Source organism: Eptatretus burgeri, chromosome 5 (assembly GCF_056783735.1).
Source record: "Eptatretus burgeri isolate ZD-2024b chromosome 5, Ebu_testis_v1, whole genome shotgun sequence".
NCBI classification, from domain to species: domain Eukaryota; kingdom Metazoa; phylum Chordata; class Myxini; order Myxiniformes; family Myxinidae; genus Eptatretus; species Eptatretus burgeri.
The window spans coordinates 72,478,982-72,496,535 of record NC_140965.1 but is presented as its reverse complement, the minus strand read 5'-3'; the positions used below and the strand labels follow the sequence as shown (position 1 = coordinate 72,496,535).

The window sequence follows — 17,554 nt, the reverse complement described above, 5'->3', positions numbered from 1 at the left end:
CATTGACGTACAGGACGATCAATATTGGGAAAACTAGACAAGCATACTGTGTTTACCTTTGCCAAAGGTAGACGGACGTCACGTTGCCACCCCTGTCTGTCTGTTTGTCCGTCTGTCTATGAGCAGGATATCTCAAAACGTTGTGGACGGATCCGGATGAAACTTGGTGGACAGGTTGGGTGTGTGACCACTGCGAAGTGATTCGATTTTGGTGAAGATCCAAATAGAGATCTGGATGCGAGAATCATTTATTTTTTAAAGTGATTCTTCACCATTGAAAGATGAGGCCAAGAACGATGTAAAGAATTATATTTCAAAAATGTATGGGCGTGATATTGTTGTGGGCCAGGGGTCGGTGGCGAGGAGCGACCGCTTGGTGGAGCAGTAGAGTTGTCTCCGAGTACCCCGAATTGAAGGTCGTAACCCTTGGACAACTCCAAAGGTCATGGGTCCCTTCGCGGACCGTGGATGCCAATATTTCGACGGCGTGGGGTTGGGTTAATTGCCTAATTTCAATATACCTAAGTACCCACGTCGTCTAACTACCGGGGAAAACCACACCCTCGATGGACCTCGGGCGGGACGGGCCATTTACCGATCCCGATCCGGGTGTAAACTGAGCGGGGATTACCAAGATCCGTCGGTCCAAATGAACAATTATAGCAACAAGGCCTCCCTAATTCCCAATACGCACCGTGCTAAACCAATGAAAGAAATGACAGCAACGAGCTGGTACATTTAACAAGAGGATTTATTAATGAACAATAATCGGGGAGGAGAGCACACAAAGAGCAGAGTTAAAACCGAATATGCAGTGAATGTACAAGGGCGAGATACTTAAACAATGTCTACTTCTCGGACTGGCGCCACACACACACACACACACACACACACACACACACACACACACACACACACACACACACACACACACACACACACACACACACACACACACACACACACACACACACACACACACACGCATGGCGGATATCAACAATTTTTCGGGAATCAGCAAGTTGGAGTCAGTGTGATTACCGACTGCAGTAAATACTGTTTCCAACCCAAAAACTTTGAGTAGCTTTCACCAAAAAACAACGTTGCATTGATATTATATAGACGTTTCAGGGATATGTTCACAAACATTGTGTGACAGAGTGGAAAAATATTGGCTTGGTAATTTAGAAATCACTTTAATATGGGAAACGCCTTGGAAATCGGATGTTATTTCACAACGACTTGCTCAGAATGACAGAGCATGAACCACTCGCACAGGAGGATGGAGTACGAACAAATCACTCAGGAGGACAGTGCACGAACCACTCGCTCAGGAGGACGGAGTACGAACAACTCACTGAGGAGGACAGTGCACAAACCACTCGCTCAGGAGGAAGGAGTACGAACCACATGCTCAGGACGACGGTGCACGACCCACACGCTCAGGAAGATGGAGCACGACCCACACACTCAGGAGAACGGAGCATGAACAACTCGCTCAGGAGGACAGGGCACAAACCACTCGCTCAGGAGGACAGAGGACAAACAAATCACTCAGGAGGAGAGTGCACGAACCACTCGCTCAGGATGATGTGGTGCAGCAAAAGCGTCCGCAGTGAATGAATGATTTGCTCAGAATGACGTAGCGCGGTACCACTTTCGACTATAGGGCACTCAGCAAGTGGCTTAAGCACTCAAGCCAGCACTCCAATGAAATGGCTGATAAGGAACTGCTGGCCAGGCTGTGACCGTACCATAGAGGATCCCTTTATCTTTGAAGCCATCTTCACCTAGCACGCAGCAGTTAAGGAAATAAAATGCATTTTTTCAAATAATGACTTTATCCACAAAAGAGTTGCTGTTTAACAGAGAACAACCCTGGAGACGTTGCAAAATTAATCGCCAGTGAAATAAACATTGCCTGCTGATCTGCAACATTGCCTGTTCGTCTGTGCACGCGTCACGTGGTACATCGGTTTGTGATCCGCGCAAATGTTATAACTTTCATTTTAAAACAAACCGTTTTTCACCAAATTTGCTTTGACTCCCTGCAGAGCACCTTGCAAAAACCTCTGAAATATATACACAGATATGGCAGATGGTATGGATAAGTAATCCTCTGGGGGACAGGGGGCGAGGTCAAGCAGTGAATGCATTAAATCATAAAGCAAAATGAAGCTGGTTAATTTTGGCACGTTCATAAATCTTTTGTTCACTCAATATAATCCTCCAAACAGTAGAAAAAGAGAAGTTAAATACTTCGGAAATTCACATTTTATTGTGTATTCACGGAGAAGGAGGGACCATAGCCTTGCTTGCTTAAAGTAAATAGGTATGTTGGTTTAGTTATTGCCCTCATTATTATTTATTTAAATTATCAGATTTCACTCCAGATTTCGACATTTATTTAGTCTGGATGATATCCAATCCTCAAAACCGAAATAATGTTTCGATTATATACTTTAATTAATCAGTGAGAGTAGAATAGTGGATCGTGGGAAATCGTATCAAATGCATTAAATCACTCCAAACTCCTAAATTTGAAAACTATAAAACTTACAAAAGTGATGTATACAGCGATTCATAGCTGTGATGAACAGGCATTTGATAATACGAGTGAGGAAAGTGAAGAAAAAAAAACAAACTATCGGTAAGAAATCGTTGCGGCCTGCTCGGTACGGCCCATTGTGTGGCCATACGCCCCATGTGCACGTACAGTACATAACATATTTGTGGGAAGGGCACTTTTGCCCATTTTATAAACTGTATGTTCATCAATCTATAATTCCAGCAATCCCTGTGTGTCTGTCTGTCTGCCTGTGACCGCTGTTTCTCGACAACCGCTGGTCCGATCTAATTGAAACTTGCCAGGTATATTGCTGGGGACCTGTGGATGTGCTTTTTCAAGGTTTGATATTAATCAGACAAGTGCTTCCCAAGTTATGGCCATTTATTTACCAAACCAATGACAGGACACGGTGCTATGACGTCACAATTGACGTCACAATTCTTCTTCTTTAAAAAAAATTTTTTTGCATGTACGGCCACGCACGAGCCTCCTTTAAATTGTAGTAATTTGAACGAGCCAAACCCACGCTCCGCGCGAAGTTTCTTAAGTGAGGGTTCGTTCGGACGTCAATATATCCGGTGTTCACAATGTGATTTGGAGAATTTCTTTAAATACAATGTTTCTTGTTATATTTTTTTGTGTGAAATTCACCTTCTGAGGTAGTCAGCATGTGCAGAAGAAGGTTTTACATTGCAGACGCTGTTTTCTAGGAGTGGCATTGCGCCTCTCGGCGGTGACGGTCTGTCGACTTCAGACGTAATGACGTCAGCGAATGACCGAGATGTCATGACGTCATCACGCCTCTCAGCGGTGACGTCACACGTCGCCATGCAAACGAATGTAAAAATTAGAAAACTCTCCAAAAATTCCCAAACCTGTCCGTCTGACGTGATCTCACATATAATAATGTAGCTTACGTTTTTATATCGCAAAGATGTGTCTGAATAAATGTTATCAAATAAAAATGAAATGTAAATTACGAAAAGTTTAACAAGTTTATTCGTGCAGTTTTGACGACTGTATTCCATCGTCGCTTTTTCCACACACACGCAACGTCACAACCCATTTGAAAAAATAAATAAATAAAAATTCAACATGCTTCGTCATCGGTTACCTCAGTCACTCCCGATCGATGATCCCATGACGTCATTGCAGCGTTTCGAACCGTGCCGCTGGGCCTTATTAACGGTATATTGCCGCCATGACGGAAGCGTACGCGCCTGCGCTGCGTGCCGCCTTTTTCAAATTCTGTTCAAACTTCGTCGCACTGCACTGAAGAAACGGGACAAATGGCTTCTCGGAAAGGTATGAAACGGGACTCGGGACATTTGGGTGAACAACGGGATGATACCGAAGAGCAGAGCTCGTTTAACGCACGCCAAGCAGCTTGCACGTTTCAAAGCGCTCAAGGCAACGCTGCAACGGAACGGAGCGCTCGCCACTCGACGCTGCTGAACAACATGGCGGTCTCCATGGAAACGGTGCCATCATGGAACTCGAGCAAATGCTGGCCGTACTGTCGTTTCCAGTTTAACTCGATCCTCTTGTGACAACTTCCCCAAACGAATGTATTGTGTTAGCAGCAATTACAGAGTACGAGGAAGAGAGAAAGGTCAAGAAATGGAGGGGGCGGGGGGAGAGGGGCATGAGGAGCTCCTGCCAATTGATTATAAACGGACCCCCACTGTGTATTTTTGGGAGGGTTTTGCATGTTTGTTGATCTTAAGGAATTTGGATGAAAAGTAGATGTAATATTAATAGTACTAATGCGTGGCCATAGTGCAAAAATTAAAAAAAACTTTCAAACCTCGTGCCAGAAACAACAACCACACAGGCCGTTCCTTCGCTCTCGTAAACGACGACTGGATTGGGGCGTTGTGTTTATCAATAAATGCTCATGAGAAATCGAGAAATTATTAGAATACAGTAAGTCATCACTATCCGGAGGTAGTGCGTGCCCGTACGGAATGTTCACATGCATTCCACGAATTATCACTTGCATTAAAGTAACAACTGCTGTGATACTTACACACACAGAGTTAATTGAAATCCAAATTAAAATCAAGTTTACCTCCCTGTCTTTGCTAGCCATGACATTCGCTGCCATTGACCATTGCCACTCCAACGCCACGGTAACTAAGGCACCCTTTCCCCATCGGCCACGCCTACGCAGCAACGTGTCCTGTCATTGGTTTGGTAAATAAATGCCTATAACTTGGGAAGCATTTGTCCGATTAATATCAAACCTTGAAAAGGCACATCCTCGGGTCCCCAGCAATATACCTGGCAAGTTTCAATTAGATCGGACCAGTGGTTGTCAAGAAACGGCGGTCACAGACACACACACACAGATGCGCGCACGCACGCACGCACGCACGCACGCACGCACGCACGCACGCACACACACACACACACACACACACACACACACACACACACACACACACACACTGCTGGAATTATAGATAGATGAAATGCACATTTCAATATTATGAGTGTACATAACAGGGGTATGCTTCTTAACATTTCATTGGTTGTCTGGCTTTGAATGTGAATACGGTGGCCAGCTGTACTAACATAATGAACCTCTCCACCAGTCCAGACTGGTTGTTGTATTGATATGTACCGATAAGGGGGTGCTCTTGGGCGTACAGGTGTGGAACCTCCATCTTGACCGAGTGCAGTTCTTGGTCTGCATGAAACCCGACTGTATCTGAGCTTGACTGTTTTCTCATTAAGAAGTGTTGAAGCGGTGGCGTGCGTTTCATCTCACACCTTTTTATCACAGTTTCTGGGTTTAACCTGGCAGGTGAGCGTCGGCAAAATGACCGATTTTGTGATCCCTTCGGTTTAACAGTGATTGAAACGACAGCGTCTGAAGATGGTGCTTCTCCAGCCACGCACCAAAACAGCGGTCTCTCTTCAAAAATAGGACTGCCTGTCCTGAAGTTCACCTGGATCAGGAGCAACAGTCACTCATACCTGCCGCAGACCTCCTTAAATCCTGAATTTTTTAATGCCTTGAACAAATTTTGGTACACCAAGGGTGATGAAGATTGTGGTGAAGTTTCATCAAAATTGTGTGTGTAGTTTCGGAGAAGAGGGCAAATACCGATTTTGGGAGTCAAACCCTGTCGCATAGACCCCCTTAATGAGCGAAGATTTTGATGCGGTCAATATTCTTTGGAACAACACATGTGATGAAGGTTGTAGTCAAGTTTCATCAAAATTGTATGTGTCGTATTGGAGAAGAGACCAAATACCAATTTTGGAAGTTAATCCCCTCCCCCTTAGATGCACTTAATGAGCACAGATTTTGATGCGGTCGATACACTTTGGTACATCACTGATGATGAAGCTAATGGTCAAGTTTCATCGAAATTATGTATATAGTTTTGGAGAAGAAGAACAAATACCTATTTTTGGGGGGTGGTGTCAACCCCCTCCGTAAATTCCCTTAATGAGCACAGATTTTGATGCAGTCAATACACCTTTGCTCGGCATCAAATATGAAGCTTGTGGCCAAGTTTCATCAAAATCGTTTGTTTGGTTCTCCTTCCCGAATGCTCTGATACCCAACCCACCACCCTCTCCTTCCCTTATCCTCTACCCAACCACCACCCTCTACTTCCCTTCTGATAGACTTTATTGCATGAGCAACTGAAATACATGCTGTGCATGCGTTGGTGAAGATTTGCATGCAAATCAACTTTAATTTGCATTTCAAATGTTTAAAATATGATTTTTTTTAAGCAAAACACTCAGGACAGAAATAGGTACCGATTTGGTTATTGAATGATTAATTAGTAGATTATTGTCACTTTATAATGTGTGTAACATTGTTGTTGCAGAGGGAAATGAAGATAGTTTCTTGGCATTCTTTGAAGATGAAATATTTCTGGACTTCTTCAACACTTTCTTAAATCTTCCAGTGAGCGACTACTCAAAACAACCTCCTGAAGTTACAAATCATGTTTTTTAATATCTGTGTGTGTGTGTGTGTGTGTGCGTGTGTGTCTGTGTGTGTGTGTGTGTGTGTGTGTGTGTGTGTGTGTGTGTGTGTGTGTGTGTGTGTGTGTGTGTGTGTGTGTGTGTGTGTGTGTGTGAGTGATGTCTGTACAGGATATATATTTTCTTGTTTTCGCATTTTGATTCCACCTGAACTTATTTCATGATGCTTTCAAATCAAACTTAATATATGGAATCTTTACAAACTACTTGAAAGTGAGAAAGCTAAAAAATGTAGATAAAATGTAAATAAGTTCGATTAACAGAGAAAATCAGACGATTCTCACTTGCATAAGTATTCAATCCCTTTCCCTAATTAACCCGAAATCACTTCAGGAGCAAATTATTTGTTTGAAAGGTGACAAAATAAGTGTAATAGGTTTCACCTGTATGTAATCAGTGGTTTAAGTTAAAAAAATAAGCTCCCACACTTATCCAAGGATTTTTAAGGTGCAACTTACTTGGTCAACCAACAAGGCAAACATGAAGACCAAGGAGCTTTCCAAAGATGTCATATATAACGTGTTGAAGAGCACCGTTCAGGAGAGGGTTATAAGAATATTTGCGGGGTATGCTTACACATTGTCAGCAATATTGAACTGTGCTCCTCCATTGTCTCGGGTCACTCACCTTAATTTGATTTTTCATTTGTTTATTTAAAAAAATATATATATTATATTTTCATTTATGTTTGCTTTGCGACGGTTCTGTGATTTTTACTGGTGTACCAGCTTCGATGTCCATCGGCACACAAAATTACCATGCTTCCCCATTGTCTGAGGTCGCTCACCTGCATTTGTTTTTCGTTTATTTTTTTCATTTATTTATATTTTCATTTCCGGACGCTTTGCAACGATTCTCTGATTTTTCCTGGTGTATCAGCTTCGATTTCTGTTGGCACACAAAATTACTGTGCTTCCCTATTGTTTCAGGTCCCCTACCTACATTTTATTCATGTATTTCTATTTTCATTTACGGATGCTTTCTGATGGCTCTGTGATGTTTTTTTTTCCCGGTGTATCGGCTTCAATGTCCATCGGCACGCAGAATTTCAGCTTTCTACGTCACCCGGAAGGTACCAATCTTTAATATCAGTCAGTGAGTGTGTCAGTCAGTAAGTCAGTGGTGAGAATGAGCTTTAGATATTAGAGGTCAAAATCACTCATTATCCCTTAAAGTCTGGTGAAATCCATCATAAAGAAGTGGAAGATGTATCATACCACACAGACTCAACCCAGATCAGGTCGCCCACGTAAACTCAGCATCCGGATAAGCAGGGCCAGATTTAGGGAAAGACCAATGGGACATTTATCCTGGGCCCAAACTCTAGGGGGCCCACAAAAAACATATGAATGATATGATACATTTATTTATATAGCTAATATTATTTATTCCCTTGTCATCTCAAAATTAGCAGAGATGGGAGACAGGAATTCAAGGTCTAATATAAATAATGCAACGTTTTATGAGAAACAGAAACAGTAATACAAGACAAGCAATGAGAGATATACCACATGAATCACATGACCTTTTTATTGGAGGATCGTGATTAGCATCATACATCAAAATGACGCAACCACTAATGACGTAGAATTGTTTTATACAGCTTAGAATTGTAAAAAAAAAATTATATTGTTTTACACCGACACAGACATATGGGCCAAAGGAAATCACGACGAAATAAACATACGACAAAGACACACTCCCGAAAGCGCCAGGGAAGTGGTGTATAGTATAGTGTAATACCACTCTCCAATGCAGCAACCGAGCGACGTTCCAGAATATGGAGAGTGGTGCCGCTAAGCGGAAGAAACCAAAGGAAAAGCAAGCTAGCAAAAACAGTTTGCTTTGTAAAATACTTAAATTATCCAATGTTGGGTCTACATTATTGCAAGATGATGCAGCAACAACACCAGTGGATCTAAGCAGTTAAACTGTCAGTGCTGACGACGGTGTTGCTAAAGAACTAGGCCTGGGTGCAGAAAATTAAGTTGACTCTCCTCAAAGACAACCATCTCGTCCCACTCAAAACCGTGATCTTGATCTTCTTACCTTCAGTAATGATCCAGCAAAATGGAAAAGATGTCACTTCGAGTGAACTGGACAAGGGGACCCACTGATTGCCAGAATCGATGTGAGAGATATGTGTCGTTGGAGAGAATATGTGAGGAGGGTCGAATTCGACATATTCCAAAAAGCATTTTTAAACGAACGCTGCAGAATGGGCAAAGCATTGATCATGAGCGGTTGTTGTACTCGCCGTCAAAAAGGTGGATATTTTGCTTTGTGTGCAAATTCTTTTCATCAAAGAAAAGTGCATTGTTTGATGATCAGAAACACGCTGTTATCAGAATCGGGGAACATGAACAGTCACCAGAACATACACGATCAATGCTTCTGTGGTGTACAAGGCGACAGGAGGGTGGGAGAATTGACACCTGGCTGGAATTTCAGCTCAAGCAGAAGCAGCAGTACTGGAAAATTGTGCTGAAACGTGTTGTTCATGTCATTAAACTCCTTGCTGAACACGGTCTGGCATTTCGTGGAGCTAATGAAACTCTCAGCTCACCACATAATGGAAACTTTCTTGGAATTTTGGAGCTCATTTCACAGTTTGAGCCTTTCCTTTCAGACCATCTTGCCAGGTTTGGAAATTCAGGAAGTGGAATTTCATCGTATCTTTCGTCCAGTCTTTGTGAAGAGCTAATTGAACTGATGTGGAATAAAGTAAAATCTGCAGTTATTCAAGAAATTAATGATGCAAAGTATTTCTCTATCAGTGTTGACAGGACACCCGATATATCTCACATAGATCAGCTCACCATTATTATACGCTATGTACATGTGACTGGGGCTCCTGTTGAACGATTTCTGAGTTTCTTTGCTATCACTGATTATTGAGGTGAGAATCTTGCTGATGAAATGTTGAAATACTGTCAAAAAAACTGGAATCAACTTTTCAAACTTCTGAGGATCATATGAAAATGCATCAAACATACAGTCGCATATGATGATATATTGTTGTGGGCCGGGGATTGGTGGCGAGAATGACCACTAGGTGGGGGAGGTTACATCATCTCCCCCAGACTCCCTGGAATTGTAGGCCGCCGCTCAGATAACTCCACGAGCTGGCGGGTCGTTTAACCGACCGTGGAACGCCAATATCTTAACCGCGTGGCCTAGGGTTATTTTGTCTCGATCCAATGTACCTAAGTAACCATGCGGTCTCGGCTACTGGGGATCCTCACCCTCGGAATGCCTGGCCGAACCAGATTCACGCTACCGGCAGCGGTAAAATTACACCGACCGACTACCACTCTGCCATCCACCTTTCCGGCTCGGATGCAGTTGAGCGGGCTTGACCAGGACGTCCCAGCTACAATTGTCCGATTACCGGGGATAAAACCCCGCCTAAACTCAGATCCGAACCATACTGGACCAATGCAAGAAGGGACGGAAACGAACTGGGAACATTTCTGTGATGATTTATTTACAGTAAATGAAGACACAAAGCAAGACTTAACGCGAATATGCAAGCAAGGAATATTTACAATGATCCAAAAACACTTATTCAGTTCTACTTAAAGATGGGCCCACACGCAGACACACACACAAATGAAAAGAAACCCAGAGTTCTTTATTGGACCCTCACAGCCAAGGAGAGAGACAAGCTGGGGGTCAGAGTTTGGATGGGTACCTGGCCGTCGGAGAAAGGGAGTACTCCGTGCTACGGCACCTGACAAAGGTCGCTGGTTTGGTCCCGAGTCGCACGTGTGGGACTCGAGGTTCGTGGCAGAGCTCGAGTGGTGAATGGCCGGGGTCCATGGAGGGGGGTCGGGGTCGCTCTTTCCTTCCTTGTAGAGAGCCAGCAGAGACACGTTCGCCGCCTCGACGACCTTCTGCTCAACCCTCGTGACAGCCCTCGTAACAACCTCTGTTACCACCCCTTCGTAACAGCCTTCGTAACAGCAAAAACCCACCAAAACTCTGCTCTCAGCGAGTGCTCGGGGATTTTTTTTAACCTCCCTCAACGGGGAGGGGAACTTGGTGAAACACACCTCGCTGTCCCCCTTTGATTGGACAGGGTCCTACGGCCCACCCTTCTGGGGCGGGGCCTTGGCCCCTGCCGGGAAACCCCAGTCACTCTTCCACGTGGGTTCATACTTGACGAGTAACAGTATCAACGCTGCAACGGCCCCTGCCAGGAAACCCGAGGCACTCTTCCACGCGGGTTCATACTTGACGAGCAACAATATCAATGTTGCAAAGGTCGTCGTGAAAGAGTTACAATGTTTGTGGGAGCCGAGAAACCGGAACCGCGAGATTTTGCCTTGGCACGTCAGGGTGCGAGAAGGCAGCTGGTTGGTGGTGGATCGTGATGGGCCGAGGGGTCATGCAGATGGGATGGTTGTTAGATGTAATAACCTAACTAAAAGAAATCGCAACGCCTTTGATTCTCCCACTAGACAAAAGGAAGGGGATCTGACTACACACATACTTAACGACATAACTGACTTTTGTGACATCTGTATGTTGAATGCAAATGGTTTCCAGATCCGTAACAATATGGAGGAGAAATTCATGGAATTTAATACAGTGTGTTAATGTTTATTACACTGCACAACAAAGATTTTGCTATGGGGGTGGAAACATATGTTCTCGACTAAATCGAGTATGCTGATGCTGAATCTGAAGTCATAATTTTCTCAGCACATCAGGATTTTGAGTTGTACATATGGTCGGTCCATTTACAGTCGCTTGCCCTGGTGGGTGATTTTAAGTGATCATAAATTATTCTTTTTTTAATTTATGGTTTCAATTGTCACAATACAACTGTTGTAGAATATTATTTCTCATAAAAAGAGTTTTATAATGCATTCATAAATTATTAAAAATGGATGAACACTGATGAAAGTATGATTTTTTAAGTAAAATTTTCCACGTGCCATTACATTTTTTAACTAACCCTAACCCTCATGAAAAACTTTGTAAAGGCATTGGATCATGACGGTAATGGCCTCCAATATCTCAGAGAGAGGTTTGGCGCAGAGAAAACTGATGCTAAACTCAAAGCAGGCATTTTCGTTCACCCCCAGATCCACGAACTGATGTGTGATCCCAAGTTCAAAAATAAACTGAACCTACTTGAGTTTGCAACTTGGGAAGCAATTGTGTTTGTTGTGCAGAACTTTCTCGGGAACTATAGGGCTGAACAGTAAGTGGAATTGGTGGACAACATGCTAAAGGCCTATCAGTGGATGGGCTGTAGGATTTCTCTTAAAATGCACTTCTTGCATTCTCGTCTTGATTTATTCCCACCTAATCTGGGTGAGGTAAGCAATGAGCATGATGAAAGGTTCCACCAAGACATTTTGGTCATGGAAACTAGGCATCAAGGCAGGTTCAACCCAAACATGATGGGTGATTACTGCTGGTTCCTACAACAGGAGACCAATTCCACACACAAGCACAAGAGCAAGTGTCTCACACACTTCTGAACATGTCTGAACAGTGTCTACGCTGACTATATTGAAAGGAAGAGTGTAAACTTGAAGTGTTGTTTCTGAATCACTCACAATGGGGCAGATTTCCCAATCAAGTTTACACCCTTCCGAAGATTACTATGTTCTAATATTTTATTAACTTCTTTTACGGCAACTTGTTGATGTTCTTTGTTTGTATACGACACATTATACATGGAGATCAATCATTATCTAAATATGATGTGAAAGTAATTACTAAGCACTGATATTAGATGTACAATGTGGTGATCTGCAAAAATAAAGTATCTCATGTAGCATGCTGGGTATCATTAATACATAAACATATTGTTTGCAGACCCGGGTTAGGGGCGAAGACCACGAGGGGTGAACTACTTCGAGTTCCCACCAGACTCTCTGGAATCGCAGGCCGTCACATACGAATAACTTTGTGACGCTGCGGGTCGCCAATCGACCGCGAACGCCAATAACTTGACCACGTGACTGAGGGACCTCCGTCTAATTAATACCGTTTACCTAAAGGTCACATGATCTAATTACGGGGAACATGCCCTCGGTACGCAATTGCTCAAACCAGATCAGATGCATCTGAGCGGAACTGCCAAGCACGTCCCGGCTAGGAAACAGATCGTTGGGGAATAACGTCCTGGCTAAACTAGGGTGTGGGCCACACTGGACCAATGGAAGAAAACACGAAAACGAGCTGGGAACAATTCTATACAACACATTTATTTACAATCAAGTGAGGAAAAGTATGTGGCACAGTGAATGTGGTTTTATTTTATTTACAGCAGGGGAAAGCAAGGAATTTGTGGGGTGTGGCAAAAGGCAACTTACAAAAGAGGATACAGAACAGGATTATCTCGACTATCTTCTGCAATCATCCTTACTCGAGGACAGGCGCCATCACACACACACATACACACACACACACACACACACACACACATACACACACACACACACACACACACACACATGCACACGCACACGCACACGCACACACACACACACACAGAAAGTTCGAGCCTAGAAAGGTGAGGATGAGCGCCCTCAAAATACCTGGCACAGTCGGCTGACCAACGTGGCCCACGACGCTTAGGGAAGGGTAGTTGGAAAGATACTGGTGTCTACGGTGTGGGAGTGGGGAGGTGCGACATAGGTGACGTGAGGGGTGCGGTGTCATGCCAGAGGAAAATGGGATTGCGAGTCAGAAATGTTCTTCTTTGTGCGTCCAAAGAAGATGGGATAGAGGGGTGGATAGAGAGAGAGGAGAATAGATGCGTGAGAAGAAAGATCCCTAACCTAGCCATGTAAAGGTCTGTATGTGAAGTGTGTACCTCCCTGGGATGCTCCGCCTGAGCGTTCCCAACTCGTGATATGGCGCGTTATCAACTGCCTATTTATTTGTCGGGGCTCGTGGCAACGTGCACTCTGCACTGGCCAGTCTGGCTTCACGGGGGTGGCGGGACGTCGACAGCACGGCAGGGAGTCTCGAAGGATGACAGTCGCACTTGGATCAGGTTTTCGAAGAAGAAGCTCTTTCGAAGCATCGCACTCTAATGGCTCTGCGTTACCCCCTTTTATAAGCCCCAGGCGAAGGGTGTGGTGAGGATTGGAAAGCGACGCACTGTGGCCCAAATCCTGCTTCTCTATTGGGCCACAGTGGCCCAAGCCACGCCCCACCAGGCTCCAGGACTGGAAACTGGCTCAGATGCCTACGAGCTTCGGCACAGCTCGGAGCTCCTGACTGAGCATGTGGGCATGCTCCCTAAGCCAGCACCCCGGCCCCAAAAGTGCACTGAGTGCAGTCTGTATGTCGGATGGCAGCGGACTTTCTCCATCACCCACGGGCTCCTTCATGAGCCAAAATGCACAACCCGGGACCCGAACCAAACTCCCGGATCGCCCTTCCTGCGATCCCTCCTCATTGCTCCTGGTCTTGCCGTGGTCTGACAACTGGATAAGGGTTGCAACAATTCTGGTCGCTCACCTGGGACATTCCCGGTGAGATGCGGTGGAGCCATTAGCGTCTGTTGCGTGGTCGAGCATCGTGCGGCACTGAGGGCAATCCTACGCTGTGCGGTGGTCCTCAAAATAGAGTGGCATTGAGGGGGTTTGGGAATATTTTTTTTCGTGTGCGGGAGGCATTTGTGGTCAAAGTGGTGAGATTTTGTGAGTAAGGTGCGGAGTCAGGTGAAGTGCCGGTTGGGAATTGGCATGCACATTTGAATGAAATAATGGCACACAAATTCCTGTGTGCGGGTTGTCTTGTGTGAAATTGGGTTGTAGATGATCTGAGCCACGGGAGGCATCGCGGTGTGCTTTTAAACAATTGCCTATTGAATGGCGTGTGTGCTTGCATGCTTGTCATGTGCTATGGCTAAAAGGAAAGTGTTAGAGTTGGGGTCAGAGTATGAATCAGATATATTTACTAGACCTAACTACGAGACCCACACAGCACACTTCATCCCGTTAACCCGCTGGACATGAGGGGAGGACGAACTACACGAATACTAATGAAATAAGTTCCTGGGGATCACTGTATGTTGGGTGCCATTGCCTTGGAGGCATGCGGTTTTGCAAAACCGCAACGATATTTTGAAACCTGATGTGCTGGCTAAATTCTGACGACAGATGTGAAATCAGCAGCCCAGATTTAGCCAAGAACACCTGCATTTCCCTTCGTAGCAGATGAAAAGTTAGTTTTGTTGCCCAGTCTTAGCAAAATTTGTACATGGTGTGATACGACATTGCTGCTCTTTATTGATGGTCAGTCAAAGTGGTTTAACAAATTGCAGTACTGTATATATTTTTTTAAATTCCTGTATTAGACTTTGTTTTCATTCTCATAACAAATGGCTCACTTTACCCTGTCCATTTTCCTCTTTTATCATGCAAGGTGTTTGGACAAAGACCACTGTACCTGAAGCGAGAAAATTTGTGGTTGTTGAGACCCGGATGCCCAGCACAAACAGTGAGTTTGTGTGTGTATGTGTGTGTTGGAGGGGGGAGGGGGGTGTTAGGTTTCAGTGCCGCCAGTGTAATCCTACTATATATAATAACGTAAGGCTCTGTGTTTACGTCTGAGAGTCATAGAAAAACTAGAAGGGCACTTTTCGACATCGTGATATCGCCAGATATGCCTCCGCCCACATTATTGCATCATTGAACAAACTTGGACCAATTTGATTTAAATGCCTGAACCCATATTCAAAATATTAATTAATTCTGGCTTCCAGACCATGCATCCGATCAGATTGAAATTTAAAACAATGTCACGGTGCTGGCGGTCCAGGTTAAACCCCCCCGACCCAATTTGTGGTGACGGGCGGTAAACACTGCCAGCCTGGGTGGTCGAGCGGTTTTTCCTTATTAGGAGGCAGACATGTTGATCCTCGGAGATGATCACGCACACGGGAGGGGCATGGGGCAATGGCGGTGTGATGGGGGCACAGAAATGGATGCACAGGGGTTTTATACTCGAACCCCACGATAAATACACCAATACAGCTAATTATAATAACCGGATTTAATGAAAATAGACAAATATTTACAAAGGACAATAATCAGAATAAAATAATATGTGAGGTAAACTCATCCTAAAGTGTAAATCGATGCACCTCTACATACAAACTTAAATACAGACAAGGGGAATCAAAATAAAAGAAAACCCTTTATTCTGTCACTTAGTTTGGCCCAAAGATGGTCTTTGTGGAACTTGGAATTGAGGCGCTTCGATTTGCATGTATAGACGTGTGCAAAGTGGCGCCAAGTCACTCTCTCGCAGCGGGACAAACGTATGTCAGGAAATTCGTGAGCAGTATTCAACACCAAGGCTCAGAGACCCCATGCATCTTCTTCGTCGATCGTTCTTACCGACGACGTGGCTTTGCAGAATCTGGCCAGAGGCCTCGAGGTCCGTCCCATACGACCAGCCAAGAGTCGATGGCCAGTGTCTTGCTCAATATGCAAGTCAAATCGCCTCAGCACAAATGCGAGAATCATGCCGTTTTCTTCATGCATCGAAGGAAAGCCATTTTGTTGCACTGAGAGGAGAGCAAAGCGAGATCCTCCGTCCGAGCCACGTTCCTACGATGACTACAATTGCCTTCCTCACATCGACCTCGTGCGATCCTCCTGATCTCTCAACTCTGACTGACATCACCAAACCCCCGTTTCCTCCTCCGGGGCATGGCTTGCTCGCACAAAACCTGGGAAGGTGGGCCTCTGTCTGCTCGGCACGTTTGGATAGCTCCTGATGTCACGCCCATCAATCATCTGCCTCGGGGGCCTGACTTCGCCAACCGTCACCCTTGGAGGTGGAGCTTCTGCCTGCTTGGCACATTTGGCTCACTTGTAAATGCAAAAATGTAGGAATAGGTTACAAGGGGCAATCACATACTGGGGGAACTTATTCTTTATCCTTATCTAATTAACACTGCACCACCCCCCGTGTGGTGACACGTAACACTTATGCTCACAGTTTCCCTACTTAATTACATTGAGATGTCTCCTACATGTCCACGGACCAAACAACTCAATTCAATCCTAACATTCCGATTAAATTCCTCCATCTACCGCCACAACCATAACAATATATTCCCCATGACTACTAGATCATAACTGTTACGTTTCATGTCGATTGATGAAGTGGTTCAAGAGAAAGAACTTTTTAAAGATTTTCGTTCAATCCAATATGGCTGCCAGATCATGTGATCTATTAATTATTCGTGAACACCTTGGTATCCCCAAGGCTTGGGGAACATGTGGGTGAAGTTTTCCTTGATCTGTCAAGCTGTTCTGGAGAAGAGGCTTTTTAAATGTTTATTCTTCAAAAAATCATAGCTGCCAAACCATGTGACCTACGACGTCATAGGTGGAGAAGTTTTGTTCCTCGTAGACCGGCAATCATACCTGTAAAGTTTTGTCTGGATCTGTTCAGCCATTTCGGAGAAGATTTTTGAAGGTTTTTAAAGTAAAAACAATATGGCTGCCAAACCATGTGCCGATGACATCATCAATCCCCCCCCCCCCCATACAATTTAGCCATAGATGACCCTCAAAATTTTTCAGACTGATCGGATAAAGTGTTCGACTTATGCAATTATGATGTCATAATGAAGCCACAAAAAAATCACGCTCATTTCCCGTGTGGAATACATCACATGTGCCAAGTTTAATTTTTTTCCATGGAGCGGTTACGAAGATACAGAGGTCCAAAGTTTTTCCTTTTTCCAACATGGCTGTCACACCACGTGACCTATGATGTCATAATTATCATTAAATCGTTCTGCATGAGTTGTTGCACCGAGGGTGAAAATTCCCTGTCAATTGGATAAGCGGTTGCAGAAAAAAACAGAGAAAATTAGCATGGATGGACGTACGTCCATACGGACTGGACGGACAACCCAAAAACATAATGCCACCAGCAACTTCTTCAGCGGAGGCATTAAATTATGGCTGGGTAAATCTC

General features: G+C 44.4%; 1 protein-coding gene across 5 annotated transcripts in view; it reads left to right on the top strand.

The window, feature by feature from the left end:
• Positions 1 to 17,554, top strand: part of LOC147026683 (regulator of G protein signaling protein-like) — a 171,864-nt gene that overhangs the window by 16,196 nt on the left and 138,114 nt on the right. For 3 of the 5 annotated variants that reach the window (XM_085882372.1, XM_085882371.1, XM_085882370.1), the window contains exons 1-3: positions 3,726 to 3,874; positions 6,421 to 6,500; positions 14,981 to 15,055. In XM_085882372.1, coding sequence (XP_085738498.1) covers positions 3,859 to 3,874; positions 6,421 to 6,500; positions 14,981 to 15,055 — 171 coding nt within the window. In that variant the 5' untranslated portion in view covers positions 3,726 to 3,858. Of the gene's footprint in view, positions 1 to 3,725; positions 3,875 to 6,420; positions 6,501 to 6,523; positions 7,653 to 14,980; positions 15,056 to 17,554 lie in introns of those variants that run through there. The other 2 variants (XM_085882373.1, XM_085882374.1) reach the window with 2 other exon arrangements.